The sequence below is a fragment of the Procambarus clarkii genome, chromosome 44, assembly GCF_040958095.1.
Source record: "Procambarus clarkii isolate CNS0578487 chromosome 44, FALCON_Pclarkii_2.0, whole genome shotgun sequence".
Lineage (NCBI taxonomy): Eukaryota > Metazoa > Arthropoda > Malacostraca > Decapoda > Cambaridae > Procambarus > Procambarus clarkii.
Window position 1 is genome coordinate 19,185,165 of NC_091193.1, and position 17,161 is coordinate 19,202,325.

Below are 17,161 nucleotides of genomic sequence, written 5' to 3' on the forward strand. Positions count from 1 at the left end.
AATGCCACACAGTTTAAGATTCATATATACATACAAGAAAATAAGATTGGCCTTCAAGTGCTATGATTAACTGAAATGTTGCAAATAGTAAACTTTTTTATTTTTTACATTTTAATATTGTTACTTAAAACTCGCTGACAACCAATCCTTTTACCAAAAACACATCCCAATTCTAGTCACAGGACATTTACATTAGATGACATGATCAAATTCCTCACTAATCATTCACTATATTTACAGTACTTCATTCAGTTTCAATATCAAGAATTTAAGCAAAGGAAATGGACAATCTGAGAAGCATCTGTGATATTAAGAAATTAGATAAAATATGGAAAGAAAATATAATGAAAGTCTAAACATCAATAAAATGCATGAAAAGAGGAGAATGTACGAAGACAGGTTGGGCATGTTGAATGGGTAATGGAAGGCTAGTGAATTATATAAGTGAATTTAAGAGTATCAGAAGAGAAAGGGTGATCCATGTCCTATTCATATAAAATGCTAACTACTAAAATAATGTAAATTATTTTATATAGGACTTGTATTTTCTAACAAGCGAATTCCGCCATATTGTAGATAACATTTCATTCACTTAGACACTCGGAGTCTTGAGCCACAGACTACACAAGCAGCATCCCACAGCTTTACCTTCTGGTGGCTCAGAAGGTAGAGCTGCAGACTGCTTTTTGCTTGGGACTTGGTTCAAGGCTCCGATTGTTCAAGTGAATGAACTTATTATCCACAATATGGTGGAATTCGTTTATTTGAAAATACAAGTCCTATATAAAACAATTCACAACAATGCTGTACACCAGATTTTATGAAGCTGTAGGGTGCTTCTGTGGATGACTATACTCTTCTAATTGTGCTTGTGGGGGTTGAGCATCGGCTCTTTGGTCCCACTTCACAACCATCAATCAACTGGTGTACAGATTCTTGAACCTATTGGGCTCTATCATATCTACATTTGAACTGTGTAAGGAATCTGCCTCCTCCACATCACTGTGAAATGCATTCCATTTGTTAACTACTCTGACACTGAAAAAGGTCTTTCTAATGTCTTTGTGGCTCATTTGGGTACTTGCTTTCCATGTGTTTTTTTTTTTTTGTGAATGTACCACCCTTGTTAAATAATGTCTTAATCTACCCTATTAATTCCTCTGAGAATGTGATGATCATGTCTCTCCAAACATGTCTTCCAGCAACATGAGGTTTAGTAGTCTTCCCTCATAGTTCATGCCCCTCAGCTCCTATACTAGTCTGATGGCATACCTTTGAACCTTCTCCAATTTAGTCTTGTGCTCGACTAGATACGGAATCCATACTGATGCTGCATACTCCAGGATTGGTCTGACATGTGTGGTATACAAGGTTCTAAATGTTTCCTTACACATGTTGCATTGAGGATGTGCTTATTTATGTGTAAATCTATATAATGAACAAATAAAGTAATAATACTTAAAAAATAATCACTTGTTATAATCTTTTCCTATATTATATTTTTTACTCCAGGTTAATGCTACCCTGTCCCAAGAAAGTAAGAAATAGAATAAATCAATTACTATGTCTCTTTTCATCCAATTATTGTATCAAGAGTAAAAGTTAATTAGGTCATTGTCATGGGTTGGATTCCTGGCATCTTTGAACCTGAGTTTAACCATCTTCATTATTGTATCTATGAAACAAAGTGCTGTAATCTCGTTACACTTCTGATGTAAATCATATACAGTACTGTTCTAATCACTGAGTCTTATCATAAAATTATCCAGGTGAAGATTTGCATGATAATCAAAACATCATTAACCATATAAAGCCATATTAATGCTGATCATGATGCTGCAGAATAATGGCTCTACATGAAGAGATTCAATTATTTTATTACTAGTATAGTAGTAGTAGGCATCCATCAGTCTCGGGAGACTATGGAGATGTGCTCTGGTTGTCGGTCTGGAGTGGCCTCACCAGGGCGCAAAGCCAGGGAAGGTTGATAACTAGTATAGCACTATAGTAATTGGATACTTTGTCATACCAAATTGCTGATAATTAAAAATGAGAAGCAAAGCAGAAGTGATTGCAAAAAATACATACTACAATATGATGTCCACCATTTCAAAAGCTAATACAATTGAGAACTATAGTGTCAAGATATCAAAAAAAAGTATCAAGTACAAAAAAGCTAAGAAGCATTACATGAATAACTAGACCTCATACCCAATGGACATGGACAAATAAGCATGTCTGATAAAGCACAATAAAAGAATATGTTCAGACACTAGTGCCAGATATGAGAGAGATGAGCCATGAGAAAACAAGCTAATGACAATAAAAGACCGAAGGAGCAGAGGTAGATAATATAATATATATTATAATATATATCACAGATAATCACAACAAAGATTATACTGAGTGAATAGAGAAAATAGGGACAATCTTTTCCAGGAGACACACAACAGAACGAGGTGTAACAGTGGACGATGGAAACACAAATGAACCACAGAGACCACAGCAAGGGAAGAAAATACTTGCACACAATGAGGAGGGTCAACATAGTTGAACAAGCTTGAGGCAAAAGTGAAAGAAGCAACCTCCATTTATAGCCTTGAAAGCAAGTATAGCAGAATACTGGAATGTTGGGAGGCATAAATAAACCAGGTATAATAGCTACGAGGCAAGATGTACATTCTCTCACATATTTATTTCCTTGTCAATTTATTTTATTTATAAGAATAAAGAATAAATTATTCATATTTACTGCTTTAGTTTCCACCAATTCAAATCAAGGAAAAAGTTTAGATCACTGACAACATTTAACCCATTGCAGATATTTGGCATAATATACTGCAATATGAAACCAATAACCTGTAAGAATAAGTTTTATATTTTGCATACACACTTTCAGACAAAATATTTCTTTTTAAATACATTTTAAATATTCAGTCATGCAAGAAGTAACCAAACTTAGGCAGTTCAATCCACAAAGTTATATACAGCATTCAGAAATGTCCTCAGACCAACTTGCCACTCATTTTTCCTTACCTTATCCTTACTGCAACATCTGTTTTCCAACACCTTCACCTATCATTAATTCCAGGTATCTAAATTCATCCACAGTTTCCACTTTTCAAAACAAGATACAAGAACCAGAGGCCATGCCTCTCTCATGTATTCTTGTTTAATATAATTTTTCTTAGAATGTTTGATTTAAAATGACTTTGGAAATTGAAGTAAGTAAAATATGTTAGTATAACAAAAGTAATGAAGGAGTTGCAACATGAATCTCACTCTGTGATAAAATATCTGCATTATGTATACAACTTCCTAATTGTTTTTATAAAGTCTAAATGTAAGTGTTTGAATAGCAACATGTAAAAGACAAGCACTTCATAATATTTCCACATGACAGTAAGTAAATATATTGAACAGGTAACCTTAACAACAGTGCAATCAAGGACAAAAATATCCCCTTAAAGCAATATTAAATACAATTTGTTTTTTTATAAATGCCATTAGATGTATACTCAATATTTTAATCATGCAAAGCACAAACTGTCTAATGTTACGTAAAGTGGGTATTAAGATGTTGCAGAGAGGTTAGTATTACAGCCACGAAACCAACAACCAAGAGACCATCAGCCACCAATTAATAGTATTACCAACATGTTCAAGCTTGCAAAATTGGACAGAACAGTTGATTTTCATGCAATAAGTAGCACTACTGGCTTTGTATGCATCCTGGTTTAGGTCACCAGAGCAAGCCATGACAAGTTACAAAACACAGGACAAGCCCAATAGTTATGTCAAGCACATGTATGACAGGACAATGACAAGCCCAGAAGAACGGTAGCAACAAATCCTTAGGCTGGCCAAGGATCAAGAACTCTGGGGCGACGCCCACCTCAGGAGCCAAAACGTGGAAGAAGGCTGGGCAGGTTTTGTAGTTGGTAGACGGCGACCAGAGGGCCCTTGTGAACCGCGATGCCCCAGAATTCAGCACCTACAACACTTGGCCATCAGGGCTTTTTTCATATACAGTGGGACCTCTTCAGCTAATACCATACAGGCATAAACTCATGTATGTTTTCACTATTATATAATATGTAATATCATATCATCTACAAATTATTTTACATAATAAAATTTATTAATTTGCAGAGGCAAATGCTATATAAAAAAACATACAACAAAGGGAGGATCCACTGTACATCTATCCACAAGGACACCGATAGCTAAAAAGCTTAAACAAAACTCCATTTTAATTCACATTAAGGGGTATAATAAGCAATTTAAAGGGGAAAATGAAGAGGTGTTGTATACTGAAAATAAATCATGGTCGAGATATTAGAACACCAGTAATATGTCGCTACATAATATGATACTCTGGAAATGTAGACTGTCTGCATGAGCCGAATCAGTTCAAAAGGAAAAGCAATAACAAGTGTACAATCTACCTATGTAAATTATAAATGAGAATATGTGCTGTGAACAAAAATATTCTATGGTTAGAGACAGAGAACAACCACCATGACACTACACATAACACGTTCATTCAGAGAGTTAAGACAAAGCTGCGAGAACACACAAAGCACACATTACCCTGGTTTTCCATGCCATGTCTATGATTTATACACATCACAAAATTAAAATATGGTACTGGCTCTGTATTTAACATTCATGCCATGAATTTCAATGGCAATTTCAAGATATATTATTAAAAATCAACTACAGAACATACATTACTTTAACAATACTAAACTAGAAGTTATATACTTTGTATAGTTAAGTAAAATAAAACTTTAAATGATTGAAAAGCATGGCTCATTCATAATTTGCTCTAAATAAAAGCAAAGATAAAATGTTTAGACAAAATTCTGCCGAGGACAACTCACCCCTGCAAGTTGCATGCTAAGGTCTTGACTGAAAGTAGGCTGGGTAGCTAGGGAAATAGGAGTACCAGGATGGCTGGGAGCAGAGATTGGGGCAAATGTATGTGATGACGACAATGAGATTGGTGTAACTGTGCCTCCTGAGGTGCCCAGCTGCTGCAGCTTGCGTGCTAGCTCAGACAGGTTGCTGTTAGAAGTTACACTGAAAAAATAAATAAATAAACAAATAAATAAATAAATTGGAAACACAAATTCAGGGAAAAATATGAAAACTCTAAGATACATGGCTTTTATTTTTGTACAAGCTATCTGCTTGTAAATAAGAAATGTTGCCTGAACAGCTTTACGTTTGTAAAGTACAGTATTGTACACCCATTTCCTACGCCCATTCTCACAACTTCTTATTACAATGGACGAATTTCTACAAAAGTAATTTATGAACTGATCAAGGAATAACAGTACAGTATTATAAACCCTTGATGGCCAATTTCTAGGTATGAAAGTCCTGAAGAGCTGAATAAAATTAAGTTATCCAGTGGCAATGCAATAGATTATATAAAAATTTCTAATAACAAACTGCTCTGAAACATTTAAGATATTCTCAGACGTTCAATTACTGTACCTGTCATATTTCTCCAGAGAATTCTGCTGTGAGAGTCTGGCCTGATGATCAGAAGTGTAGGTGTTCTCCGGAGTGCAGTGATGTGGAGGAGTGGGTCCCCCAGATCCTGGCTGTGAGACTGACACAGGCATTGGTACAGCAACACCCACACCACTGACAAAGCCATCACTCTGCTGCACAAGGTTATGAAAGTTTTCAATTTTCATAATGCAGTACAATAACTAGAATTATAAAACTATAGAAGAACTTTTTTTTTTTTTTTTTTTTTTTTTTGCTGCACACCACTCAAATCTACATGGATACCTAACCTACCCAGCCTATTCCCAGACACTAGATGAAGATTTATGACAGGAAGGTTTTTGATAAGAACCTTATTAGAAAATTTTTAACTCATTTCAAGAGCAAGAATTTTATTACAAAAAATTTAAATAACTTAATATACATGACTTTCAGAATGAAAATTATCCTTATGATATTTTCTAAATTGGTTCCACTGATTTTCTCAACCTGTCATCCACAAATAGTTACCTTACCTTGCAGTTACCTTGCAATGATTTTAGAGCTTAACGTCCTCACAGCCCGGTTGTCGACCAGGCCTCCTCATTGCTGGACTGGTCAACCAGGCTGTTGGACTAGGCTGCTCACAGCCTGATGTATGAATCAGCCTGGTTGGTCAGGTATCCTTTGGAGGTGTTTATCAAAATCTCTCTTGAACACTGAGGGGTCAGCCAGTTCTGCTCCCTATGTGTATGGGAAGCGTGTTGAACAGTCTCGGGCCTCTGATGTTGATAGTTCTCTTTCAGAATACAGTACTTACTGCACTTCTGCTTTTCAACAGGGGTATTCTGCACATCCTGCCATGTCTTCTGGTCTCGTGAGGTGTTATTTGTGTGTGCAGGTTTGAGACTAGCCCCTCTAGTGTTTTCTACGTGTAAATTATTACATCTCTTTCCCGCCTGTGCTCAAGAGAATACAGATTTAGGCATTTTAGTCAGTTCCAATAGTTTAGATATTTTACCGAGTGGATTCTAGCAGTAAAGGATCGCTGCATGCTCTCCAGGTCAGCAATTTCTCCTGCTTTGAAAGGAGCTGTCATTATGCAACAGTATTCCACTCTAGAGAGCACTAGTGTCTTGAAGAGTATCATCATCTGTATAGCATCTCTAGTTTGAAAAGTTCTTGTTATCTAACCTGTAATTTTTCTTGTACTTGTGATGGCTACTTTATTGTGTTCTTTAAAGGTAAGATCTTCTGACATGAGTACACCCAAATCCTTTTCATTTCTTTTTCGTTCTGTGTTATGATTTGACTGCATTTTGTACATGGTTTCTGATTTTATATTTTGATTTTTCTGTAGCGCAGGAGCTGGAACTTATCTTCATTAAATACCATATTATTTTCTGCAGCCCATCGAGAGACCTCATTTACATCATCTTATTGGAAGTTTGCTGTGTCCTCTATGTTGCCCACTCTCATAAAAATCCTAGTGCCATCTGTAAAGGATGATACAGTACTATAGATTGAGTCCTTGTCTATGTCCAATATGAGAATGAGAAAAAGTACTGGAGCAAGCACAGTACCCTGGGGGTACTGAGCTCTTCATGGTTGATGGGCCGGATTTTATTTTGTTGATTATTACACATTGGGTAATATTAACACATTCCAGGTTCTGTTAGTCAGGAAATTGTAAATCCATCTGGCTATTTTTCCGGTAATTCCATTTGAACGCATTTTGTGTGCAATAACACCATGGTTACATTTGTTGGAGGCTTTTTGCAAAATCTGTGTAAATTACATCAGGGTTTTGCTTGTCTTCCATGGCATCTAATGCCATGCCATAGTGTTCCAGCAACTGTGATAGGCAAGAGCGCCCTGTTCTGAAACCATGTTTGTTGTCCGGGGTTATGGAGATGCTGTGATTCCATGTAATTTGTGATCTTGCTTCTTGGCACTCTTTCAAAGATTTTTATGATGTGTGATGTTAGTGCTATCAGTCTGTAATTTTTTGCCTCTGCCTTATTTCCTTCTTTATGGAGTGACGCTATCTCTGCTGATTTTAGTATGTCTGGGAGTGTGGACATTTTTAGCTATTCTTCTCTTCCTTCTCTTGCTAAAAAATCAAGGGTATGGCACTTCATTTCAACTCTGACAATCTATTGATGGGGTATTGCTTGAAAATGTGGGGCATGACCACGACTTTGCAACAGAGGGCATTGATTATGATCACACTTCTAGCTTCCTAGAATTTAATCATTTATGCAGCTCACATTCAAGGATGCTGGCAAATGACCTCTTCCATTTTTTCTTCTCTTTCAACTTTTCACTCCATCCAATAATGGATGGAGTGAGACTTGAAAAAGCTTTCTCCAAACTAATATTATGCTGGAATTCTCTCTTAAATATGCATACATTAATTAAACAAAAGACCAGCTACAACATGTGCTAATCATGAAGCTTTATTTACTTCAGAGTTTATCTGGTAGTAAAATATGAGAAAGACATCTTACTCGAATTTAAAGTATTTCACCTCAATTTAAATACTGAAGATGCACATCTAAAATCTAAAATTACATGGAATTACCCAAGTATTAACAAATACATCATGTTTGTACTTGTGACACCAATAATACTATCTGTCAGTATCCCAAGTCTCTGATGATTTCCACACACATTTATATCATATAAAATATAAAATAATATTAGATTAATAGAAGCATTTAACAATACACAAAAAATAGAGGTTAGTCTTAAATGCATCATGCATGTAATGGGGACAGCAGAAAATAAACACTCCACGCTGAAGTCGTCTGGAAAACCTTGGAGAATGCACACATCATTAAAACGCTAAACAAAACAAAAATGTTTTTTTTAGTGCAAAGTTTATGATAGTATAGTATGAAGAGACAGGCAGAATGTGGCAGAAGAGAGTGCAAACTTTACCTGCTGGTCTTGTGTTGGTGGGATCACAATAGAGGCAGAGGAGGTTGGTACGGATGGAAGCAGAGCAGCAGTAGAGGAAGCAGGAATGAAGTCTGACTGAGGGGATTCATCCAGGAGAAGGTTAGGAGTGGGAGTTACAGTTTCCACTTGCTGCTGGACAACAGGGGCACCTGACCCCCCACCTGGTTCCTCACCAGGCATCTGCTTGCGCTCTACCACAGGACTCACCAAGAAGCGAGACGTCCTGAAAGCCTAAGATCACAAGCTTGCAGTGTCAGCCAGAAGGTGAAATACCAGCACTTGGGAAAATATAATGCAGCATGCTATAATACTAAATTAGATTAGTAATGACTGTCATGAGTCTATGCATTAGTTACAGCACCATTTTTTAAAAGATTGTAAAATAATTTAGAGTTAGACAATTGAAGTGTAATTATAAATAACATGATCGAGTACTGAAAATCACTACAAAACTTAAAATGAGTAATATTAAAAATGTATATCGGTATAAAACAGGGATGTAATTGACTGATATGACTACCAATAACCTATGATATAGCCATGGTAATGTGCCACAATATTCTTCAACACTATCAAGATTTTAACTTTTAAATAAAAATAGGTGAATCTCAATGATTATTTTCTATGATTTTTCACTAAAAGAAACTAAAGACATTAAAGTAATTGATGCATTTTTTCTTTTATTAGAAAGGTTCAGTTTGCTCCACAGAGCTATCACTGATAACTTAAATATTTTTCACTTTCGAAAATCATATTTTTTCAATTCTTTTCCAAGAAATTAGATTTTTTTTATTACAATACTGAAAGTTCTCAAGAGATAAGAAAGCCATCAGCCTTGGTATACTGAATACATTATATTGCTTTTAAGAGTATTCTAAATACTAGCATTCCTCAAATGAAAACTTATAAGGTTATGTAGATACTGAAGCCTTAATTGAGAATATGAAATACATGATTAAACCTCGCATTATTACACACACAAATCACAATAGCGTGATGCATCAAATGAACAAATCCACAAGAGACGTGACGAGGGTTCGAACCTATGTCCGAGAGGATTCCAGACGCTGCCTTAATCGACTGAGCTACGACATGGTAGCTGTCGTAGCTTTACCATGTAGCTCAGTCGATCATCTTGTTTCCTGTCAGGTACATCCTTACTCAGTTCAGTGCCTAACCAGTTACCCCAGCTTACTTCCCCCATTTAATACTCTAACCTTTTACGGGGAACAGTATCAAATGCTTTTGCATAGTCTAGAAAAATACAGAGCATCCAGCCTTCTTTCTCTTTCCATATCTTGGCATCCCTATCATAGAATTATCAAGTTTGTCAGGCATCCCATTTTGCCTTCTAGATCTGTCCTGCCCCTCCATTAGGAAGTTAATATGTTCCAGGTACTCCACCAATTATCTCCTGCATGTTAGTGCCACTAGTCAATAATTTAGTGCTGTGTCTGTCCTCTTTCATGAATACAGGTATCCTGTTTGTCCTTTTCCAGATATTCGTTAGTTCACAAATTTAGTGTTTGGTTAAAGATACTAGTTTGTGGATAATAAATGTGGATTTGTTTTGTGGAATCCAAGTTTGTGGATTCTTGACTTGGCTCCAAGTCAAGAACTTGTAACCTCATTCAGTAAGCACTGCGATGCCAGGTCCTACCTACTGCTTATTCTGCATTATGACCACTAATTGTCTACTTTACATCCTTCCTTTCTTTGTGTTTCACTAAATAAGAGTGTACAGAGTGGTGTAGTGATAGACAAACTTGCAGGGTATATACATACTGACATATAAGGTGCAACTAACAAATGTAGTCAAAGGATGCAAAGAAAACTGAACAGCAAGGAGTAGGATGTGTGAGGTTCATACAAAGCTTTACAGTGCAAAACTAAAGAGCTCATTTAAGATACTTGAAATCTCTGCTAGTACTTTAAAAGAACTGGGTATCTGTGACCCAGCAAGTATCCTAAAATAAAATGAAAGCAATGGTACTGATTTCAGTTAAATTTCATCTTATACCATCTATAATTAACTCATTAAATTATGAAAATAAACAATAAATGTGGAGAGAGGATAACATGTGTCAAGAAAACTCTTGTCAGAACAGGAAAGGTGTACAATTAATAGATGAAAGTATGAACAATGGATGGATCAAGTAAACTATTAAATATTTTTTGTGGCCACATGTAACTATCCTTCTGAAGCCTGCCATTATGACTTCTAAGTACACAATATTAAGTAATATTCTTCAACATATTTGACAAAGCAAGTTGTGATAAACTTTTTAAGACAGTGGCCTGCAGTGATTTTGTTTAGATTCTTAAACCCCTAAAGTGCAGCTATGGATTTAGAGCCATATCTGCCTATGCACAAAAAAAAATCATAATAGTTTACTTTGGATGCAAAATGTACAGAAAAATGGAAATAAACTGAATATCCACATTGTATCCAGTTTTGTGCACTGTACAAGATGAAGTGTGGCAGACAAGGGGCTTGTCTGTCCACACACTATCAACACCAGAGCTTGCTGTCAACAACACACACACACACACACACACACACACACACACACACACACACACACACACACACACACACACACACACACACACACACTAAGCTACTAAGTGGCTCCCAGAACTGAAGGGCAAGAGCTACGAGGAGAGGTTAGAAGCATTAAATATGCCAAAACTAGAAGACAGAAGAAAAAGAGGTGATATGATCACTACGTACAAAATAGTAACAGGAATTGATAAAATCGACAGGGAAGACTTCCTGAGACCTGGAACTTCAAGAACAAGAGGCCATAGATTTAAACTAGCTAAACACAGATGCCGAAGAAATATAAGAAAAGTCACCTTCGCAAATAGAGTGGTAGACGGTTGGAACAAGTTAAGTGAGAAGGTGGTGGAGGCCAAGACCGTCAGTAGTTTCAAAGCGTTATATGACAAAGAGTGCTGGGAAGACGGGACACCACGAGCGTAGCTCTCATCCTGTAACTACACTTAGGTAATTACACTTAGGTAATTACACACACAAACTACCCAAGCCAGACACACTCAGTGCTGACCTTGGATGTCTAGATGATTATATCTATGAATGTATGTACCACTAAATGAATAAATGTATATACCACTGAATGAATGAATGTACCACTGAATGAATGAATGAATACATATGTAAATATGAATATATATAATAATGTATGTATCAATGAATCAACGACTCGCTGAACGTATGTAACAATAAGAACTTTAAGTCAGATATCCACCAAAACATTTGCAAAATTCTTCATATTATTTCCCTTCAAATACATAAAGCAAAATGTTACCTATGCTCAACACACACACACACACACACATACATTATAAAAAAGGCATGGAAAAGGCAGGCTGGTCAACATAGAGCCAGAAACTGAAGGGGTTAATGACAAGTAGGAAATGAGGCAAATAATGATTGGAATTTATAATTGCTAAGAACATGCAGTCAAATAGAAGAAAAGGCACATCATGAAAGGATATTCCAGGTATTTCTGTAACAGACAGCTGACAAGAACAACTGTCTTAGAGTGAATGACACTGATTTATGTTACAAAGTGTGTGTGTACTTCAAGTACAATACAGCTGAACATTAAATAGGTTAACATTACAAAATTAATTAATAACAGAAAATAGGTAGGAGAGTACAAAAAATGCAGCCAATAATTGAAGGCATATACTGTACATACCTGTGGTTGTTGTGATGTTGCTTGAGAGGCTACAGGCGGCTGCGGCGCAACACACGCTGGACTAACTGACGGAGGTTGCTGCTGCTGCTGCTGCTGCTGTTGCTGTTGCTGTTGCTGCTGCTGCTGCTGTTGCTGTTGCTGCTGCTGTTGCTGTGACTGTGGCTCCTGCTGAACTGCAGAAGGCTGTTGTTGATGAATGGGGCTCGTCTGGACTTGAGGAGAAGACTCTCTGGGTTCAGCACGCTTGCTTGGAGTTCCTGGAGCACTGTCTCCTTCTTCGTGCTGCTAAAGATAAACATACAAGTGTAATAAAATAGTGATGCATGTATATATTCCTTCCACTTTCTGAATAACAGACAAACAAAATAGGTAACAAATAACCATGCAGGGCTTAACTGTGCACAAATCCATACTGTATATAGCTTATATGTTATAATAACTAAGAATGTAAGCAAAGCTTCCCATTCATATTCTTCTTGTCTAGACCCAATACTACATTAACTCAAGCATTATTGCATTTTAGATGCAATTTCTTAAAGATGACTCACTAACATTCTTAACATTAATTAAACTTTATTGGAAGAACTACCATATATATATATATCAAAGAATTAATCAATACTTTCAAGCTGCAGTGCATACATCTTTAATATATTGCAATTTGCAAAACACTCTCATAAACAACATGCAGCCTAGAAGAGATTCTCTAAAAAATCCATTCTAAAATCTAATATTTACCTCTATCTCAGTCAGAGATTCCCATCATGAAAAATCAACAAAGGCAGATCTTTCATCTAATATTAATACTGTATAGATCAATACATTTTCACAAACAGTACATAACCCAAAATCTAATCCTCATGTGTACCTCTATAATTACCCAATTATTACACCACAGTTTTTCAAACAACAGCGAGTAAAAACGACAACTACGTGAAGATTTTTACTAGTAAAATACACTGACTAGTGATTAAAATTATAAGGCGCAAAAGAACTTTGACAATTGATAATTTACCTTAAAAGTAGAACACATTGAAGACATGAATGGATATAGTTAAAATAAATTAATAGATAACTTATTTTTAACTATTACGTTAAACTATATATATACTGTAGTTTTAAACAATAAATAAATAAATAAATAAATAATATATATATATTATATATATTATATATACACACACACACACACACACACAATACACATACAATTACATACATACAATTACATACATACAATTACATACATACATATATACAATACACACATAAAATACATATATTCAGGTACTCAGTATAGTGTGAAGGAAGCACTTGGACACAGGGCAGAGATACCAGATACACTTAAACCAGCAGACAGCCCCTCTACACAAGGGAGAGAGCAAAGTATTGGCAAAGAATTATAGACCAGTTGTACTAACGTTCCAAAGAATAAAAGTATTTGAGAAAGCGATCAGAAGTCAGGTCACCAGATTCATGAAGATCAATAACCTTTACAACCCAGGCCAACATGGAATTAGAGCAGGAAGATCATGCCTCACACAGCTACTTGACCACCACGACAAAGTCACTGAGGCATTAGAAGGAAAATAGAATGCAGATTTGGTATACATGGATTTCGGAAAGGCATTCGATATATGTGACCATGGAGTAATAGCACACAAAATGAGGTCAGTGGGAATAACTGGTAACATAGGACAGTGGATACTCACTTTTTTGTCAAATAGAACACAAAAAGTAAGATTCAAACATATAAAATAGTCCAAGCACAGCTAAAAGCTCTGTACCTCAGGGTACAGTCCTTGCACCCCTGATTTGCCTTATTCTCATATCAGATATAGACAAAAATACAAGTCATAGCTTCGTATCATTCTTTGCAGATGACACAAAAATCAGCATGACAATTACCTCTGCTGAAGACACTGAAAATCTACAAGCAGATATTAAAGTTTTTGACTGGGCAGCAGAAAATAATGTTTAACAGTGATAAATTCCAGGTACTCAAGATACAGTAAAAATGAGGACCTTAAACACAATACAAGGGAAAAAACACAAACAAATCTGCCCATAGTAGGAAAGCATCATGCAAAGGATTTGGGAATAATGATGTTTGACGACCTAATGTTTCGGGAACATAACCAAGCAAATATTGTGTCAACCAGAAAAATGATAGGATGGATTACAAAAGCTTTCAAATCCAGGGAGCCCATCACAATGGTTGTACTATTCAAATCACTTGGGCTGCCCCATCTTGAGTACTGCTCAGTACTCATTTTCCCCTTCAGAGCAGGAGAGATTGCTGGAATAGAGGGAGAAACAGAACATATACGGCATACAAACGCAATAAAGCACCTAAATTATTGGGATTGTCTCAAAGATCTTCAAATCTACTCACTAGAAAGGAGACAAGAGAGGTATCAAATATACATGTGGAAAATACTGGAGGGACAGGTTCCAAATCTACCCAGTAAAATAACAACATACTGGAGTGAACGATATGGAAGAAAATGCAGAATAGAACCATTGATGAGCAGGAGTGCCATAAGCATTATCAGAGAACACTGTATAAACATCAAAGGTCCACGGTTGTTCAACATCCTCCCAGCAAGCATAAGAAATATTGCCGGAACAAATGTGGACATTTTCAAGAGAAAACTAGATAGTTTTCTTCAAGAAGTGCTGGACCAACTGGGCTGTGGTGGATACGTGGGCCTGCACGTGGGTACGTGCACGTGCACGTGGGTACTGCACGTGGATACGTGGGCCTGCAGGCCGCTCCAAGCAACAGCCTGTTAGACCATGCTCTCACAAGTCAAGTCTGGCCTCGGGCTGAGGATGGGGAGTAGAAGAACTCCCAGAACTCCATCAACCAGGTATACAATACAATGCATACATAGAATACACATACAATACACACAGAATAAACATACAATACACACAGAATACATATACCATACATACATGGCATACACATTCAATACATACATACAATACACATTCAATATGTACATACAATACACACACATATATACACACACACACGCACACATGCGCGCACGCAGTGGCTAGAAAGACGGGATCAAAGAGTCAATGCTCGACCCTGCAGGCACAAATAGGCAAGTACAAATAGGTGTGTGTGTACACACACACACACACATACACATACACATACACACACACACACACACACATACGCACACGCACACGCACGCTTCAGGTTACCGATTCTCTCTCTCACTTTCAAGCTCCACAATGTTCTCCAGAAAATATCATTTCATATTCCACTATCCCATCATTATACTAGTCATAAATTCTATATTTTTTTTTGTAAATTATCCTAATGCTCCTAACTTTCCTATTTATGCTTATTAAAGCAGTCATAATTCATTTACAGAATATACAAGTCAAATATAGGGCACAAGCATTAGTTGCTTAATTTGCACGGCAAGCTATTCAGTATATATCTTTAAATTACTATTTTCACTTTTATCCATGGGTCTTAAAACACTGCTGTAATAACATTGTGTGAATGCCTCGGCAAGATTTTTAAAATTAGCGCAATGTTAAAATTGCAGGAAAGAGAGCATGATATAATCCTAAACAAGACAATATGGAATCAGCCTGTTTCAAAAGATCACATCTTTAAGAGATTTACAAAACACAATGTAGCATAATTCTGCCAGATCAAAACTGAAGTAACAGTACAGCTATGGGATCAGCTATATAATTTCCCCGTGAGGAGTAAAATGAGAAGGTCAAAAGGGGAAGGGGGGGGGTGAGCAATGCAGGAATAAATTATAGTATAGAAGGACAAAGATATATAGGAAAAGTCTCCGCATATACCAACCTGTTGATAACTTAAGAGATGATGTAATATATATAAATGGATAAATAAACCAATTATAATAAGAGCTTCTACGATCATACTAAATTCCATCAATCAGTAGAAAAAATACCCATCAGCCAACGTTATACAGCTTAATGATTTAAGGAGCTTAACATTAATCATTTAAGTATCACAAAGTTTCCAGCTGTTTATGTATACCATTGGGTCTTTCTAAACAGTGATCAACACACTATTCATTCGGTTTTGAATGATTATCATCTAGTCACCAGCTATTTAACCCCTGATATATCAGCATAAAATATAGTAGTGTCCATAAATTAATACTGTACATATTCTCAATTCACTTGGCATTTTTCATATTTTTTCTAAGCATAGGTAAGCCCTTTACATGACTTACATTCACCATTCTCAATCTGAGATACAAATATTGTCCTCACTGCTCTAGTGGGCACTCTTGTTTATTGTATCGCCCTTCATATTGAACTCCAATTACCGTAAGTCAATGTTTACATAATCAAAATGCATCAAGACTACCATACATGAATGTACTGATTAGCTGAAAATAGCAAAGCTGAAGCAGTAAATCATTAATAAATGTTTTAAGCATGTATAACTGTATATATATTATATACAAGCTAAAAGTGTGTAAAATACTTTGAAAGAACCATCCTATACAAAATGAACACAAATTTTCTGTAAATACTTGTGTGTGTGTAGGATGAAACTGTTTCACTTACGTACCTGCATCATTAACAAAATAAGAAAAATCCTTCCTACTGGGATAATGAGATGGGATAATGAGAAATTATTCCATTACTAAGATATTTAAGTGGGTTGGGAAAGAGTGAGGAAGCATTCTACAACACTAGCACTTTACATGGATCTCGATAACAATATCTGTTGAAGATTTTAGATTTAAAAAGAAAATTAATTCAATTAAAGTTTGCATTAGACAAGCAGCTTTTTGGTATTACCTTTGCTTGCTGCAAAAATGAGGGATCAATAAACACATTATAATATTCATCAGTAAAAAATAAATACATCAATCACATTTAACATTTATGGTTCTTCTAACAGCCATCTTTCTTACTATAATAAAAATCTCAAACCATCCAGAAAT

The 17,161-nt window shown here is 36.1% G+C and overlaps 1 protein-coding gene across 38 annotated transcripts in view; it reads right to left on the reverse strand.

Moving 5' to 3' along the window:
• The window catches only part of LOC123745316 (serine/threonine-protein kinase WNK1), a 340,974-nt gene that overhangs the window by 37,047 nt on the left and 286,766 nt on the right, over positions 1-17,161 (reverse strand). For 29 of the 38 annotated variants that reach the window (XM_069300723.1, XM_069300716.1, XM_069300719.1 and 26 more), the window contains 5 exons: positions 12,195-12,479; positions 8,446-8,697; positions 5,506-5,678; positions 4,887-5,085; positions 3,896-3,994 (listed from right to left, as the gene is read on the reverse strand). In XM_069300723.1, coding sequence (XP_069156824.1) covers positions 3,896-3,994; positions 4,887-5,085; positions 5,506-5,678; positions 8,446-8,697; positions 12,195-12,479 — 1,008 coding nt within the window. The remainder of the gene's footprint in view (positions 1-3,895; positions 3,995-4,886; positions 5,086-5,505; positions 5,679-8,445; positions 8,698-12,194; positions 12,480-17,161) is intronic. The other 9 variants (XM_069300710.1, XM_069300736.1, XM_069300739.1 and 6 more) reach the window with 4 other exon arrangements.